Source organism: Plecotus auritus, assembly GCF_963455305.1.
Source record: "Plecotus auritus genome assembly, chromosome: 3".
NCBI classification, from domain to species: domain Eukaryota; kingdom Metazoa; phylum Chordata; class Mammalia; order Chiroptera; family Vespertilionidae; genus Plecotus; species Plecotus auritus.
In genome coordinates, this window is record NC_137772.1 from 204,151,162 (window position 1) to 204,169,424 (window position 18,263).

At 42.6% G+C, this 18,263-nt stretch overlaps 1 protein-coding gene and 1 pseudogene across 2 annotated transcripts in view; both read left to right on the forward strand.

The window, feature by feature from the left end:
- The first annotated feature begins 2,591 nt into the window (after window positions 1-2,591).
- LOC308244310 (ATP synthase subunit O, mitochondrial-like) lies at window positions 2,592-7,812 on the forward strand (annotated as a pseudogene). Its single transcript has 3 exons — window positions 2,592-2,676; window positions 5,926-6,546; window positions 7,686-7,812. The product of its transcript is annotated as an ATP synthase subunit O, mitochondrial-like (transcript).
- Window positions 7,813-8,007: 195 nt separating this feature from the next.
- Window positions 8,008-18,263, forward strand: part of CLEC2B (C-type lectin domain family 2 member B) — a 30,067-nt gene continuing 19,811 nt past the window's right edge. The window contains exon 1 of the mRNA XM_080658986.1: window positions 8,008-8,271. Within this exon, the coding sequence (XP_080515112.1) occupies window positions 8,196-8,271 (76 nt within the window). The 5' untranslated portion in view covers window positions 8,008-8,195. The remainder of the gene's footprint in view (window positions 8,272-18,263) is intronic.

Here is an 18,263-nt window from a genome sequence, read left to right on the forward strand (position 1 = left end):
ACTCATTTCAGTTGCATGGCCATTCTGTATTAGTACATTGATCAAATATCAGAGTGTCTGGAGAAAGAGGCTTCCTGATGCCCACACCACATACCATTCTGTCTATCTGATTATTGAAAGTCTCTTCCTCAACTCTGGTTATCAAAACTTGTGGGTATTTACATAAGAATTAACTTCTTAACAATCAGTGTTCAATCTGAATAATCCCTATGCATACTTCTCCCCCAAATCTCTTTGTCACTAATGTTCTAATTTTGTCCTTTTTGAGTTCTTCACCAGACAATGAACCCGTTAATCTCTGAATATGAGTCATTTTAGATTTATATCGCTAGATACTCATCTTTCCTGCTAGATAAAGAGCCAGGTATATCACCCAAATTTCTGTTTAACTCAAAGATTTAATTTAACTCTACTTGTCTTTCAAGGGAACCCCTTGAATGGGACTATAATGTGGCATCTATTTTTAGCAGTCATACATTTCATATTCAGTGATAAAACTTTTCTTTTTACTTCTCCCCTATGTGATCATATGGAACCCTTTCCCTCTCCTGCACCAAGTCTATGTACATGGTTTAGGTGAAGAGAGAAAATTAATACAGAAATATACCATGGAAGTTTGAGCCATCTGCTCATGCAGTTTACTGTACCTTTTTGGAATTGCTCAGGCCTAGCCTCCAATAAGCTCCTTTTGAGTTTATGATAGAATGCTGCTTTACATTTCAAATTTTAGTATCTATTAGGTCAAATTGGTTACATGAGGTCATATTCCTGCCAGTGAATGAATATCATACTAAAGTTATAGACTCTTGACTGCTTATTCTTCACCAGGTACAATTAGCCCAACGTCATTAATGTAATGAATCTATTCTTCATAATAGCTATGTCATGTTCTGAGATATGTCAAAATGAGCTAGTTCTCACTAAGATATCTTATGGCAGAAATCAGGAGAACTGACATATACCTGGGCAAAACAGTAAAGAAGTATTCTTAAGAAATTCCATGAAAAGATTCTCTGCAAATGGTGGGAAATATCTGTAATACATGTATCTGACTAAAATGATTGTTTCTATATTATTTATATACTAGAGGCCCGATGCTTGAAAATTTGTGCAAGAGTAGGCCGTCCTTTCCCTGGCTGTCAGCACTGACTTCCATCTGGCACCCGGGACCCTGGCTGCTTCCCTCCTCTGGCTTCCCTCCAGCCCCAGCTTGTCAGGAAGGACGTCCAGAATGATGTCCGGAAGACATCACGTCTAATTAGCATATTACCCTTTTATTATTACAGACTAGTGGCCTGGTGCACAAAGCTATGAGAACAATAGCTAAGGGGTGGAACATTGAAAGGAAATCAGGAACCCACACCCCTGTGCCCCGGGAGTTTCCATGTTCCCTGAACCACCAGGAAGTTGCGTGGGTAGTCTGTCCTCCCCGCAGCTTCCTGAAAAAATATTTCCAAAAGTCCCTTCTGTGGTCAGGGTCGCACCTTACAGGCCAGGAGGTCCCCAGGGAACACCTTGGGCCGTGCTGAATGCTTTCTACTGCTCAAAGCTGGATAAGAGATGCTCAGAGGTGAACAATACAAAGTTGGGGATCTTGGAGGGAGGGAGTGCTCTCTCTCCCATGCCCCCACCCTTCAGATCCATCTCTCCAACTTTCACCCCAATTGCCAGTCACCACCTTATGGCCATTTTTGTATTGCTGCCTTCCTCTGTAGCTCTGGGGCAATCAGTAAGGGATGAGATTTTATCTCTATGCCCGAGGCAGAGTTCCAGGAGCCTGGCAGTGTTATCAGGCTTGTCCTGGTTACTCTGAATGTCCGCACTTCATTCATTCCCTGGAAATTGTACTTGTAGGCTTATGGGGTATGTGCCTTGGGGCAAGTTCTGGCTGAGCTGTGGGCATCCTGGGGCCAGGTATCAGCACCGCTGGAGGGAGGTATCCATCCACAGGAGCTGCAATCCATGGGCCTGCCCTCAGGAGCCACTGGGGATCTGTGAGGAATGTGGGAGCCCAGAGGGAGCCTGGACGTAGGCTAGGCCCAGGAAGGGTGCGATGGACTCTGCTACAGACACCCATGGGAGACCTGCTCATCAGATTGGGATTTTCTCTCTCTGGAGGTGGGGACCAGTCCAGTTTGGAAGTGGCAGTTGAGGGTGGCAGGAAGGAAGGAGGGAGAGGTGGATCGCAGTCCAGGGTAAGGCGCGTTCTTAAAATTTCAGTTCCACATCCAAAGGAACATGGCAATAGCCAAGGGGTAGAACATGGCCCTGGTGCCTGAGGGGGAGATTCAGGGGGCCAGCGTCAGTATCAAGGTTGTCCTAGTCATGCACAAATGTTTTCTGCTGCATTTGTTCACAGTAGATTGTACCAGCAGAGTATAGGGGGTGATTTTTCCATGCAACTCCTAGCCTAAGTGTGGGGCTGCCTGAACCAAACAGGGATCCAGGAGCAAATATTTGGTGCCAGGTTGCGGACCTTGCCAGGAGATGGGGCCGGGGCTAGGTGGTAGGTGGAAGTTGCAAAGGGCTCGCCTGCAGACACATGTGGATGTTGGTCATTGGGCTGGACTTCACCAGCACTTGCTCTTGAGATGGGGGCCGGCCCAGGCAGCACATTTGTGAAGTGCCTCTATGGGTTTTCCCCGAGCCTGCATCCAGAGACCCAAAGGGCAATAGGTAAGGGGTGCAGTGCAGCCACAGGGTCTGGAGGGAGAGTTTCAGGGGCCAGTGATGGCTGATCCATGGTCATTTTGGCTACACCCCCACCACCCAGGCATTGGGACTGCGGTCTGTTTGCTGGAGATTGCGCCTGCCAGAGGCGAGAGAGGCTCATGCAGCCGGCTAATGCCTGAGTGGCTCTCCCACAGTGGGAGCACACTGACCACCAGTGGGCAGCTCCTTCATTGAGCATCTACCCCCTGGTGGTCAATGCGCCACCAGTAGTTCAGTCATTACAGCATTATGGCCACTTGCTTTATATATATATATAGATTACAACTAATTATATACATATCTATCATGTATATGTATTAATTGGCATAAGCCCATGAGAATGCTCAACAGATCATTAAAAATGTGCAAATTAGCCAAAACCGGTTTGGCTCAGTGGATAGAGCGTCAGCCTGCAGACTGAAAGGTCCCAGGTTTGATTCCGGTCAAGGGCATGTACCTTGGTTGCGGGCATGTCCCCAGTCGGGGGGTGCAGGAGGCAGCTGATCGATGTTTCTCTCTCATCAATGTTTCTGGCTCTCTATCCCTCTCCCTTCCTCTTTGTGAAAAATCAATAAAATATTTTTTTAAAATGTGCAAATTAAACTACATTTAGATATCATCATATAAGTACTTGAATAGTTAAAATGTAAGACCATATCAAATACTGCTTTGATGTGGAGCAACTGGGACTATTCTACATTAATGATGGGAATGGTACAACCTCTTTGGAAAATGTTATCCTATATAATAAAGTGGTAATAAGCAAATTGACCCTCAAGCCCTCACATCACAAGATGGGTGCCCCCACGTCGTCACAAGATGGCCGCCCCCACATTGTCACAAGATGGCTGGCAGGGGTGGGCAGTTGGGGGTTACCAGGCCTGCAGGGGAGGGCAGTTGGGGGTGATTGGGCCAGCAGGGCAGGGTAGTTGGGGGCAATCAGGGAGGCAGGGGAGTAGTTAGGTATCAATCAGGCTGGCAGGGGAGTGGTTAGGGGGTGATCAGGCTGGCATAGAGAAGTGGTTAGGAGCAATCAGGCAGGCAAGCAAGCAAGTTGTTAGGAGCCAGCAGTCCTGGATTGTGAGAGGAATGTCCAACTGCCGGTTTAGGCCCGATCCCTGTCAGTCAAACATCACCCAAGGGGTCCCAGATTGGAGAGGGTGCAGGCTGGGCTGAGGGACACCCCTCCAGTGCACAAATTTCATGCACCAGGCCTCTAGTATGTTTATAAAATTAGACATATATTTCCTTTTTAAACACAGCTTTATTTGAATATAATTTATATACAGAAAACTGCACATATTTAATTTTTGCAATTTGATGAGTTTGGACATATGCAAACACCCAGGATACTAGCACACAGTCAAGGTAATAGACATATCCACCACCTCACAGATTGCATGTTAATCACAAAAATAGAGGGGGAGAAAAAAACACATTCTTCTATATAACCTAACAATTCTACTCCAAGGTATTTCCTCAAAAGATTTGAAAATAAATGTCTACAGAAAGACTTTAACAGAAATACTTATGCTGGTTTTATTAATGATAGCCAAAAATTGGAAACAACCCAATGGGGTAATGGATAAACAAATTATTATGTATCCACATAATGAAATATTACACAGCAATACAAGGAATGAACTGTTGGTCTATGCAACAAGGTGGATGAAATTCAAAGGCATTATACTGAGCAAAAGACAGCAGGCTTTCAAGAATGCATACTATGTGGTTCCATTTATATAAAATTCTAAAGGCAGCAAAATTCATCTCCATTGATAGTAGATTAATGGCTGGCTGATTACAAAGATAGGGGAGAAACTGCAAAGACACATCAGGGGATATATTCTGGTGATGCAAATGTTTTATATTTCCACTCAAATTTTGGTTTGACTGTTTTTCCTTTAGCAACAAAACTAAATTTCACTCAACCATGATAGTGCAATCTCTCTATATTCTCATAATTATGCACTCTTAGTTTTATGACTAGAATATTTTGGTGATGACATAGGTAGAATATATTTTCCTAATAAACTTTTAATCTTCTGTCCCTAGATGGAAGCAACAATTCTGTAATTTGTTCTTTTCTTCTGTATTTTACCTTGCATAATATTGTTTTGGGTGATGACAGAATTGACCAGAGCTATTTATTTGGAGCCACCCAAAAGAGTTTAATGCTACATTTCTTATTCTCATCACATTTTCTTCCTTTTTATTCTTTTGTACTCTTTCCTCTGTTCTCATTTTATTTTCCCCTCAGGGTGTCCCAGTCAGAACAAACGCTGTGCTACTCTTATGGGACATCAGCTATTTCCCTTTAGTTTTCTCCCTTTTGTGTATAATACATGTATCTATACTGTTGAGGAGGGATCCTATATAATAAAGAGGTAATATGCAAATTGACTGTCACACCCTCGCAAGATGGCTGCCTATGACCAGGCTGGCAGGGGGGTTAGTGAGGGATGACCAAACGACTGAACAGCAGGCTGCATGGAGAGACCAGGGCAACAGGGAGGGCTTAGTTGGGGGCAACCTGGCCATCAGTGGGGGGCAGTTTAGGGGTGATCAGGCAGGCCGGCAGGTTAGTGATTAGGAGCCAGTGGTCCAGGATTGTGAGAGGAATGTCCGACTGCCGGTTTAGGCCCGATCCCTTGGATCGGGCCTAAACCGGCAGTCGGACATCCCCCAAGGGGTCCCGGATTGGACAGGGTGCAGGCTGGGCTGAGGGGACCCCTCCTCCCCAGTGCATGAATTTCATGCACTAGGCCTCTAGTATAAAATAATTTGATAACTCTGATGAGGACAGATTTGAAAATAAAATTGTGTCTTAATAACCTAGCATCACACTATCATCTTGAATATTCATGACTCCATTCTGAGGACTTTTTAACTACCTTTTTCTTTTTCTCCCTTTGTTTTTTCCTCTGTGTATGTTTGTGCATGCAGATATCCACATGATATTTGAGTTCAAAAGAGAAAGTGATTTTTGTTCTTATTTCAGTAGCCAGTTGAAACCATAGCTTTCTGTTTCTTTTGATTTCAACACTTTTAAGATGGACTTTCTTAACATGTGATAATTAAGTGGTAATGTCCTAAAGCATGCCTCAGTATTTTTATCTCCCGTGGTTCTGGAAGGACACTAGTTACTTACCACTCTTGGGAGAATTGAAAAACTTTACAATATAATTCAGATGTAGATTCTGTATGGAACAGTAAGAATATGTGAGTTCCTACAGCCGCCTGGGAAAGGAGGGCCTCCCCAGCAAGTTCCAGGAGCCCCCAGCAGGTGGAAGGCTTTAGTAACATCTGTGGTCAGGCCCTTTGCCAAGTTTGGGAGGCACCTGCCCAGAAATATGGTACCGCGGGTCACTATGCCACTGCTCTTTGTTCTGCTGCATCCAAACAGAATAAACTGGAACAGGTAGGAAAGGAATCGTTGAGAGTAGCACAAAGAAACACAAAATGGCTACTTCAATTATGACTCCCTAACGTTAAGTGTTCTATTAAAGTGAAAAACCTAAATGACATGACCTCCAAAGAGAGCTTTTTCTCCCCTCACATCCAAGCTGGGTCAATTTGCCTGCTGAAAATGGTTTCTAGGACAGTACCCCAGGAATCATTTCTGCCATTTCTACCATGATGAGTGTCTACCACGGAGCAGTGCCTTGTACAGTGACCTCTGGGTCTCCTTTAGATGAAGCCACTCGTTCTGAATAAAAAAAAAATGGTCCTGAAGAGCTTCCTAAGTAAAAGCCAAATATTGAAATTGGAAGTTAAGATTGATCAGTCAATTGTGGGTGGAACTGTTGCTGAAGGAAATAGGATTCTTCCATGGTATGTGAGGGTAAGCATTTTAGGGATACACACATAGGAAGATTTGAGGTATAGTGGCAAGATTTATTGGAATGAAAACAAAGGACTCCATGCTCAATGTCCTATCTAAGACCAGGTGGCTTCATTCCATCTCACAGCAGAAGAAGTCCAGCCTGTGGGGCCACAGGCCCAAAGCTGCCCCACCAAGCCCAGGAGGAGGGCCTGGAACCAGAGCAGCTATGCCCTTAGCCCAGCATCCGAGGTGTCCAGAGTCCAGCACTGTCTCTGTTCCCATCCTGCCCATGTGGCTGCTAAAGAGAGAGAGAGAGAGACCCTGAACCTCGGGCCGTTGTTAAGCTTTGATTATATTTCCTTGGGTTTGGGAGAGAGCAGGCTTTCTTTCAAACTATCCAACCCCTTTCCTGGATCTTCTGGGGTTTGGTGCCCTTATTATATCTGCTCCCCCCGACCCCCATATTCCCAGGCTAAACTCTTCCCCTTTATAGTTGCTATTTTGGCTCATAATGTTACAGAAAACCGAAGAAGAACAAAGCAATACTTAGAGAGATGGAGTTACATTTATTACGCGCGGGTCCAGAGGAGAATGTCTCTCAAATTCTGGGCCCCAACATGCAGGAATTTTGCCTATTTATATGTTTTTACCTTCTTTGTCTCCCAAATATGGGGTGTTTCCGGCCCCTTTTGCAAGTTCTTAAAGAACCCGTATGTGCTGGGGCCTTGAGACCTCAACCAGAGGCCTGGCCTGGCGCCAGCACTGATAACCTTGTCTGGGGAAGGTTTAATGGCCTCTCTGAAGTGGGAGTAGTCTTAGCAAGCAAGAATTTACAGAAGCCAAAGAGCAGGGCTAAAATTTCAAACAGCGGTATTTATATAAGATGGATGCTTCACCACTGCATGGGCCTCAACAGAGGAATTCCCCCCTCAGTGTTTACCCCTCTCCCCCATGAACCTGGGGCACTGGCCAGCTGCTCCCTGGGGGGATTGGAAAGCCAGTCTTTCCTGCCTGCTGGCCTGGGGCAGAGGATGCAGCTGCTCCCTAGGGTGTCGGTGAAGCTGCCCCTTCCCAGTTCATCAGGCTTAATGTCTCATGCCATGTGCCCTCTTCCTTTGTTAATAAACCTAACTAACTACTGTCACAGCGTGGGTGTCCACATCCCAGAGAAATATGGTGATACCTTTGCCAAAAACAAGATTCAAAAGCTGAAGAGGTTTTATGAAAGTGTTGATTTTCTGTCAGTGAAAATTCTTAAACTTGGAGAAAAATGAAATGCTTTCTCACCAGAACACACACACACACACACACACACACACACACACACACACACACGAATATATGACTTCCTTTTCTTTTCTTTTTAAATCTTTATTGTTGAGATGTCCCTTTATTTCTTCCCATTGCCCGCCTCCAGCTGGTTTCTGGCCAGTCCCAGGCCTTCACCTTTTTTTCTTGTTGTTTGTTTTACTGAATTTCCTTTCACAACGAGAGAAGTACGCATGACTAAGGATCTTCGTCATATGATTACTTTCATTTTGAGAAATATTCTTTAAAAGTCTATTTTCCTTTATAAAAGTAGTAAGACCATAGCTTGAAACTGTGTTGTAAAAACGTCAACATTTTTGCTTTAAAGTGAAAACTTTGAAGAGAAGTTATGGAAGATACAGTGAAAAATATCGCCTCATCTGCCATTCAGGAAGGGGTGCCAGAAACTGATTCAAAAAAGCAAGGTAAGTCCACTTTCAATTGTGCAGAATCAAGGTGATTTAGTGAAATTATGAAACTTAATGTTAAAAATTTAGAAAACATGAAATGAGTTTTGTAGTTTCTCCCATCACAGCGGGGAAAAAAAAAATCCTATTGAAAAATAGAACAACAAAATTCAGATTTGTAACTATTTTGTTCTTTTAATTCAGATTCACTTTATCTTAATTAACAATGGAAAGGGATTAACAGTAGCTTAAAACTGTTCAAGACTTAGATTCACTTTAACTTAGTATTTAATAATGACATAACTGGAGAAGATGCTAAATATATTCTATGGACTCATTCAAAGACTAGAATACACAGAAGATATTAAAAATGGCCAATATTTATGATATTCTAAAAGATTGTTTATAGGCTTTGAGGAACTCAAGATAAACTACACTTTAATTTTTAATAGCAGAAAGATTATCTGCCTGTCTTACTCTTACCTAAGTAATTGCTGGTATCCTGATATTTTTGAGGATGTCTCTGGCAACCTTAAGAAGGATGAGGGAAGAAAATGTACTAAAAAATACCCTTAGACAACAACTAGGTATTACTTGGGTGTATTCAATAACAAACTCAGATCCCAATTCTAAATCTGACAGGAAAATCCAAGTTATTCAACAGAGCTCTTTATAGTCATACTATGGTGAAGAAGAGAGGGAATGAAACTGCAACGCATGATATGTAGCAATCCATGATTTGGGGACTGTTGTGGATTTTAAACACTTCCACTTAGTTTTATTTCAACCTACCAGTACATGCAAGTCAAATATTGTTGTTGCAGTTTGTATCAGAACGCATACTAGAATCCTCTCTTTTTGTTTTTGACAATTTAATAATTCTTTCTAAGGTTAAATCAAAGAGGGTTGGGAAAAAATGGAGTCAAATATTATATGGTAACATGAAAATATCTGAACAAAAAGTTTTAAGAATACTTTCTAGCCATGCATAAAATCAGTGTTAAGTTCAACTTTACATATCAATCAACAGTTTGGATTTGTATGTTGTATGTATAAGTAAGTTCTATATATCACACAAATATATTCTGTAAGTTACTTAATATTGTATTGCTTTGTTTTGGGGGAAACAGCAAAAGTTATGCTTCAGAAACTGATTTTGTCTTTGTCAGGAATTTACATAATACAGATTCCCTGTGATAATTATAATAATTTCACAAGCCAATAACATACAGGATAATATCTCTTAATAAGCGAATAAAGAAATAACATACACCAAACCAACTATAGATTATGAATCTATTCCAGGCAAGGGGGATAAAAGAATAAAGTCTAAATTTAATGTGAGGTGTAGCTTTTTACACTTAGAGTTACTTAGGAAGGACAGCTATCAAAGGAGAGCTGATTTCCATCTGCCACACCAAAGTTAAAGTACCCTTTGCTAGGAAACAAAAAAGCAGGTGTTGGCTGCCTCATTTTCTTTTCTTTTTTAATATATTTTTATTGATTTCAGAGAAGAAGCGGGAGGGAGAGAAAGACTGAAACATCAGTGATGAGAGAGAATCATTGATGGGCTGCCTCCTGCACACCCCACACCGAGGATTAAGTTCACAACCTGGGCATATGCCCTGGAATCGAACCATGACCTCCTGGTTCATAGATCGACACTCAACCACTCGACACTCAACCACTGAGCCACACGGGTCAGGCGGCTGCCTCACTTTTTGTGCTACCAAAGAGATGGTAACCCTTATCAGTAGGAGCTAATGCCCCAAGGGTCTTGGGAGAGTTTTGGTGAAAGGGAGTATAGTCAATAATATTGTGATAAATTTGCATGATGACTGATTACTAGTGTTAGAGAGGTGATCACATTGTAAGGTGTATAAGTATTGCGTCACTATATTGCACACCTGAAACTAATAAAATATTGGTTACTAACTATACTTAAATAAAAATAATAAAAATTAAAAATATATAAATTAAAAGTTTAGGAAAGAGTGGGCTCACCCAAACCAAAACTCTCAAACAGATCTCACAAACTCTCAGTATTTATAGTCTCAATGTCTCAGTGGCAGCTGAGTTACTTATCATGACAATAGACGAGATAACATGCTGAAACAACTTACTTCATTCTCATATCAACTTTGCTTCTAAAAAGTACTTTTTTTTGTCTTTGTCATAAACAAATGTATTAAGGCAACTTCACTTAAATCATAAAGTGAATTTGAAATTACATTAAGTCATATATTATGTATAATACTAGAGGCCTGGTGCATGAAATTCATGCACAGGGGGGACGGGGGATGTGTCCCTCAGCCCAGCCTGCACCCTCTCCAATCTGGGACCCCTCAAGGGATGTCCAACTGCCTGTTTAGGGATCGGGCCTAAACGGGCAGACGGACATCCCTCTCACAATCCAGGACTGCTGGCTCCAAACTGCTTGCCTGCCTGCCTTCCTGATTGCCCGTAACCGCTTCTGCCTGCCAGTCTGATCACCCCCTAACCACTCCCCTGCCAGCCTGATTGATGCCTAACTGCTCCCCTGCCAGCCTGTTTGCCCCTAACTGCCCTCCCCTGCAGGCCTGGTCACCCCTAACTGCCCTCCCCTGCAAGCTTGATTGCCCCCAACTGCCCTTCCTTGCAGGCCTGGTCCCTCCCAACTGCCCTCCCCTGCTGGCCATCTTGTGGTGGCCATCTTGTGTCCATATGGGGGCAGGATCTTGTGTGTTGGAGTGATGGTCAATCTGCATATTACTCTTTTATTATATAGGATAGAGGCCTGGTGCACGGGTGGAGGCAGCTGGTTTGCCCTGAAGGGTGTCCCGGATCAGGGTTGGGGTTCCTTTGGGGCATGGGGCTGCCTGGGTGAGGGGCCTGTGGTGGTTTGCAGGCCGGCCATGCCCCCCAGTGGCCCAAGCAGAGGCTCTGGTATCTGGTATTTATTTATCTTCTATAATTGAAACTTTGTAGCCTGGAGCAGAGCCACGTCTTCTGCTCCCTCGGTGGCAGTAGCCATTTCTTTTGGGATTTATTTATCTTCTATAATTGAAACTTTATAGCCTTAAGCAGAGGTCAGGGCCAGCTAGGGTGTGCGGAAAGCTTGGCTTCCTCCATCACCCGGGAAACCCAAGCCTCCCTCCTGCTCTCTCCGTGGCTGCAGCCATCTTGGTTGGAGTTAATTTGCATACTCGCTCCTGATTGGCTAGTGGGCGTGGCTAGTGGGCATGTTTTGTGAGTGTAGCGAAGTGATGGTTAATTTGCATATTACTCTTTTATTAGATAGGCTTATATATGAAATATATAGATATATCATTTGAAATTATAAACACCCTTGTAAAAGTAATAACTGTGTGATATAACTTAGTCATATATTTATTTTGGATTTTATTTTTTAATATTTTCTTACTAGAGGCCCAGTGCACAACATTTGTGCACTGGGGCGGGGGAGGTCCCTCAGCCTGGCCTGCACCCTCTCTCAGTCCAGGACCCCTCAGGAGATGTCCGTCTTCCAGCTTAGGCCCCGCTCATAGCGACCAGTCGTTCTGTCATTTGGTTGATTTGCATATTAGGGTTTTATTATATAGGATACCTCTATCTGTCTATCTACCTATCTATCCATCTGTCTCCCTGCCCTCAAAGAACTTGCCTTCAGTTTAATATTTCATTTTTCCTCCCATTAGGAATGACTATTTCTGTGTGAGCTATAATAAAGCTATGCACAGAGCAGATTGAATATCAAAGGTTGTGCCAAATGGGAAGGCTTCACAATGCAGCTGCCAATTCTTTGAAGACTTGAAAGCAGGGTAGGATTTGAAAAGGGACAGACATTTTTTGAAAAGCCAAGTGCATGCATTTTTGAAGATAGCCCTCCATTGCTACACAGAGGACCCTGGCACAGTGATTCTCAACTTTGCCTGCCCAACTGAAACCACCCAGGGAGCTTTCAAGGCAGACATGCCAGGCCCCTGCCCCTGAGATGAGAGTTTGTTTGATCTCAGAAGAGGCCTGGTCACGGAGACTTTAAAAGCTCTCAGGGTGATCCTCATAAGTAGCCAAAGTTGAGCGCCCTTGCCTCAGGTGATAGGCAAGAGGTTGTGGGTAGGGAAAAACTGGCTGTGTTACCAGGCTGTTGTAAAAACCTCCTATGTATAGGGTGGGGCAAAAGTAGATTTACCGTTGTGAATATGCAAAACAGAGTTAATAAAGCTATTGTAATAATCATAAGCTGCATGTCTTTTTCCATATGAACCACTGTATGCCTATTTTTGCCCCACTGTGTATAATAATTTACACCAATTGTGGAAGTCATCTAAATTACTGGCATACATTTGTTCATAGCATTCCTATAGAAAGTTATAAAATCTTCTTGCTGTGTATTTCATTTTAGCTTACATTTCCAGGGTATTTTAGACACTTCCCTGTATAGTATAAAATAATGTTACTTGTGAGACTTGAAAATAATTTTATATTCCCTATTCTTATGTGGATGAAGGCAAAATAAAATAAATTTACTGTCTTATGTAAGATACAAATAAAGTGTCTAATCCAGTGCCTGACATGTAAAAGATGAAGGAAATAAACTAATATTTACTAAATGTAAGTCCAGGACTGGGCTAGGTAATGACATATGTAATCTTAACTTATCTTCCATCAACTCATTTATGCCCACATAACAATTTTATGTATGTATGTGTGTGTATACATAGACAACAAAGTATAGGATTATTAAATGCACAACTCACATTAATAAACATTATTTTTCTGAAAAAAATATTATGAAAACACTTTCTTTTTAAGTGCAAAGTACACTGTTTAGCCCTAGTACAATGTTCTGACATACCTTAGGGAACATCAAGGATCATGTAGATTACTACGACCTATTGCAACTACATTCTTATCACCAAATTACAGTGTTCACCTGGGTGGAATGCTGGTTAAACCCATTCATAGGCACTGCTTAATCCTGGAGTGATAGTGGTTAACATAACTAAACATGACTTAGGGAAAACTCAGGCTGCGAGGTAATTTTTTAAAAATATTTTTTATTGATTTCAGAGAGGAAGGGAGAGGGAGAGAGAGCTGGAGACATCAATGATGAGAGAGAATCATTGATCGGCTGCCTCCTGCACATGCCTCCTACCGGGGATCAAGCCCACAACCAGTGCATGTGCCCTGACAGGGAATTGAACCTCGATCTCCTTGTATATAGGTCCATGCTCAATCACTGAGCCATGCAGGCTGGGCATGCCGAGGTAATTATTTTAAGATTTATCTGAATAAACCATGGTGGACATCTGGCCTCTGTTCCCTCTTTCACCTAATTTCCCGCCCATGTCCCACTCCCTGCCTGCTCTCACTCACTGGACTCCTCACACCTTTGGAGGCCACATGCTACTTCTGACTCCAGGCAGTTTCACACTCTGTTCTATCTCACATGTTACCATCACCATCAACATTACCGAGAAGGTGCACCTGATTACTTTAATCTAAACAGGTCACACCTATTTCTTTTCCATGATCTTTTTTTTCTTCAGTGAATTAATTCCAAGCCGCCAGCTCTCTCACTCTGCTCTCCTTCTGGTGGCCTCCCACTCTGCAAAGTTCTCCCAGCTGCCCACTCTGCTCTCACCCTGCAGCAATGGTCCCGGGACCCTGCGGGTGGGGCCTGGTGCTGCCCGGCCCGCCTTGCTGGGATGCCGATGGTCCTGGGACCCTGGGGGCCAGGTCTGGTGCCTGTCTGGGACCCAGGCTGCTTGGTGCCTGCATATGCAAATTAACCCACCATATTTATTGGGTTAATTTGCATACTCACTCCTGATTGGCTGGTGGGTGTTGTGGAGGTCAATTTGCATCTTTCTCTTTTATTAGTGTAGATTTCTACTTATTGGTAGTTTATGATTTTTTTTCTATAGATATAAACTAGAAAGTAGGGTATTTTGTTTGACTTAAAATTCATTGACTCTTTCCTTTCAACCCTCTTCGGTGAAGATTAGATTCAGAAATTGAGAAAAATTAGTTAAATCAATGGAGCTTATCTTTGAGGAAAATAATTGGAATCCTTCACAATTTAGATTATCATAGAGCAGGGGTCCTCAAACTATGGCCCGCAGGCCACATGCAGCCTGCCTAGGACATTTATCCGGCCTGCCAGGTGTTTTTGCCGCCACTGCCTGTCCTGCTTAGCAGCCGACTCGCCCAGGCCCGCAGTGCGCATGTGTGGAATGTGCACCGCACTCTGCACTCCACTCCTTCTCTCTGTCTCTCGACTCCTCTCAGTCTCGGGTATGATAGGAGGAGTCACGAGCTTGCCTGTGCAGAGCCTGCTGCTGCCTGAGGACCGAGGTAAGAACAAGTTAGGATTTATTTTTTATTTTTTGAAGTTAGGAGGTCTATTTTTTTTTTTATTTTGCAGTTAGTTGGGCCTTTTTTTTGCGGTAAAGGGGGCCCATTTTTTTCTGAATTTAGGAGCTCTTTTTTTTTGCAGATAGGGGGCACCTTTTTTTTTGAAGTTAGGAGAGCCTTTTTTTTAAAGTTAGGAGAGCCTTTTTTTTTTAAAGTTGGTTAGTTGGTTGGGGGTGGTTTCTAGGGGGGTTGCATCACAGTGATAACGCAAATAGCGCTCAGTGCTAATGCAAATTGTCAGTGCTCAGAGGTAATGCAAATGGTCAGCGCTCAGAGGTAATGCAAATAGTCAGTGCTCAGTGGTAATGATAATTGTAAGTGCTCAGTGTTAATGCAAATGGTCAGCGCTCAGTATTAATGCAAATTGTCAGTGGTCAGTGTTATCGCAAATGGTCAGCGGTCAGTGTCAATGCAAATGGTCAGTGCTCAGTGTTATCGCATGGGGCCCCAAACTGGTAATCTGCCTAGGGCCCCATGGGAACTTAATCCGGCTCTGCAGACAGCCGAGGAGTAGGAAACCCAATTTAATTGACAGTAAGTGCATTTATATTTTGATTGCTGTTCAGTTGTGTGTGATGTTGTACGTTGTGTGCTGTGTAAGCCCCGGTTCACACTGTTGCGATCTCTGAGCAGTGCGAGTTCAGCCATATGCTTGTATGGCTAGACTCGCATTAGATTCGGAAGAAAAAAGGCATACGTGCCTTCTTTTTTCCTGCAGTGGAATCTGATTGTATGGGTCTTCTCACCCATGCGATCAGATTCCTGTGCGAGTTCACAGATAGCAGTACAGTTCACACAGGGTAGTGTGAACTGGAAAGGTGGTGGAGGAACCGGCTCTGTAATCGTGCCGGTTCCCACACTGCACCAGTGTGAGCCTGAGGTAAAAGCGGAGTTCCACCAATATGGGCACTGGTGAGGCTGAAATGGTGTGGACTGGCAAGGCTGCATTGATGGACACTGATCAGACTGCATTGATGGGCACTGATCAGACTGCATTGATGGGCAGTGCAGTCTATATGTCTCTGTGTGGGCAAAGTTATTGCTGGTATATTGTTTTTGTAGTGCTGTATATATATATTGGTATTTTACTAATAGCAATTTGGAATCCCTAGGAAACAATGATATCAAGAAAGAGAAAAATTGACTCGGCGTGTAGGATATTCAATGAACCGTGGACTTATGATTACTTTTTCATGCAGTACAAGGGAAGAGCTGTGTGTTTGATATGCCAGAATATAGTGTCTGTGTTCAAAGAATACAATTTGCGTCAACACTACCAAACTCAACATAAAGATAAATATGATTGTTTGGTCGGAGAAGTGAGAAAAGATAAAATATTAAAACTGAAAAATACATTGACAACTCAGCAAAATACGTTTGTGAAGCAGAAGCAGCTAAATAGTTCATCACTGCGAGCAAGTTTTCAAGTTGCCAAGCTAATAGCGTGCACTGGCAGACCATTCGTGGAGGGAGAATTTGTTAAAGAATGCCTTCTTTCTGTTGCCAAAGAGATGTGTCCAGAGAAGGCCGATTTATTTAGTACAGTGAGTCTTTCAGGACCTACAATTACATGAAGGATTGAAGAAATGGGAGACAATTTGCATCAGCATTTGCAAAACTCCGCAAAAAAACTTTCCTATTTTTCCTTGGCACTCGATGAAAGTAATGATGTTCGTGATTCTGCACAACTTCTAATTTTTATTCGTGGGACGAATGACTATTTTGAAGTCACAGAAGAGCTTGCTGCACTGCAAAGCATCAAAGGAAAAACTACAGGAGAGGATATCTATGAAAAGGTTTGCCAAACTGTGAATGGTTTGGAGCTGGACTGGGCTAAACTAGCCAGTGTGACAACTGATGGTGCTCCTAGCATGGTGGGGTCTAAGAAAGGAGTAATTGCTCACATTAACCAAGAGATGGACAAACATAACCATTCTCATCCAATAGCCATACACTGCCTCATCCACCAACAAGCGCTGTGTAGTAAATCACTGAAGTGGTACTCTGTTATGAAAATTGTGGTATCTTGTGTTAACTTCATTAGAGCTAATGCACTAAACCACAGACAATATCAGGAATTTCTGTCTGAGCTAAATGTTGCCTATGAAGATGTTCTGTACAACACAGAAGTCCATTGGCTGAGTTGAGGGAGAGTTTTGAAACATTTCTATGACTTACTTCCACAGATCACAGCTCTTCTGCTTTCAAAAAACAAAGAAGTACCAGAGCTCAATGATGCAGAATGGAAATGGCAGATGTAACAGAGCTACTCAACAGTTTCAATGTGCAACTTCAAGGAAAGGGGAAGCTCATCTGTGATATGCAATCACATGTGAAAGCATTTGAAGTAAAATTAGGCCTCCTCATCAAACAAGTGAAGGAGGAAAATTTCTGCCATCTCCCCACAACTCAAAATCTGTTAGCGGAAAAACCATTGGTTGCATTCCCAAACAAAACATGTGTGGATTCACTGGAAAAGTTGCAAAAGGAGTTCCAATTTAGATTTAAAGAGCTTCATCTCCATGAACAGGACATACAGCTTTTCCGTAACCCATTTTCTATTGACATTGAAAATGTGGATACAATTTACCAAATGGAACTGGCTGAACTGCAGAATTGTGACTCTCTGAAAGACGCATTCAAGTCAAGCAGCCTTCCTAATTTCTATGCATCTCTCCCCTCTAAGACATATCCTAATCTCAGGAACCATGCACTCAAAATGGCAACCATCTTTGGCAGCACTTAAGTCTGTGAACAGACTTCTTCCAGAACGAAACATCTGAAATCTCCAACCAGATCTAGACTAACTGATGCACACTTGCATCACTTGTTACGACTAGCAGTGACAAATATGGAACCGGACATTGACCATCTCATTAGCCAAAAGCAGGCCCATAGTTCCCATTGAAATACTGGTAACTTTGTTTATTTAACTTTACTTGTTCTTCATTTTAAATATTGTATTTGTTCCCATTTTGTTTTTTTACTTCAAAATAAGATATGTGCAGTGTGCATAGGAATTTGTTCATACTTTTTTTTTTTTAAACTATAGTCCTGCCCTCCAACGGTCTGAGGGTCAGTGAACTGGTCCCCTGTTTAAAAAGTTTGAGGACCCCTGTCATAGAGGTTAATTAGAACTATTCTAGTTATATTGTGTTAACCAAAGAGGTTAGGCTGTAATTAACAACAAAAAAAAATATTTATCTGAACAAAAGGAGTACAATCCTGGAGACACAGATGCAGGTGGCAATTTAAATTGTGTCCCAGAGAGAACAAAAAAAGCACAGGATTAAAAAACAAACAAGCACAAAATGTACTTGTTCCATGCAAATAAATGATTGCTGGCTAGGTTACTAGGGATTGTTTATGCAATATGCCAACAAGGGAGGCAAAGACTAGAAGGAGGAGGTTAAGCCAATATGTGTTCATGCAGCAATTGGTGTTCCAGGATGTTTATGAGTCAGCCTGGAGCTGAGTTTAGCAACAGGTTAAGCAACTTAGTAGCATCTTTGAGAACTTAGGCATAAAATATGCATAGCCCCCCACCCATTCCTTAATGGCCTCCAGACTCTAGTTTCAGTAACTCTCTTAGCAATGCTTATTCCATTTTA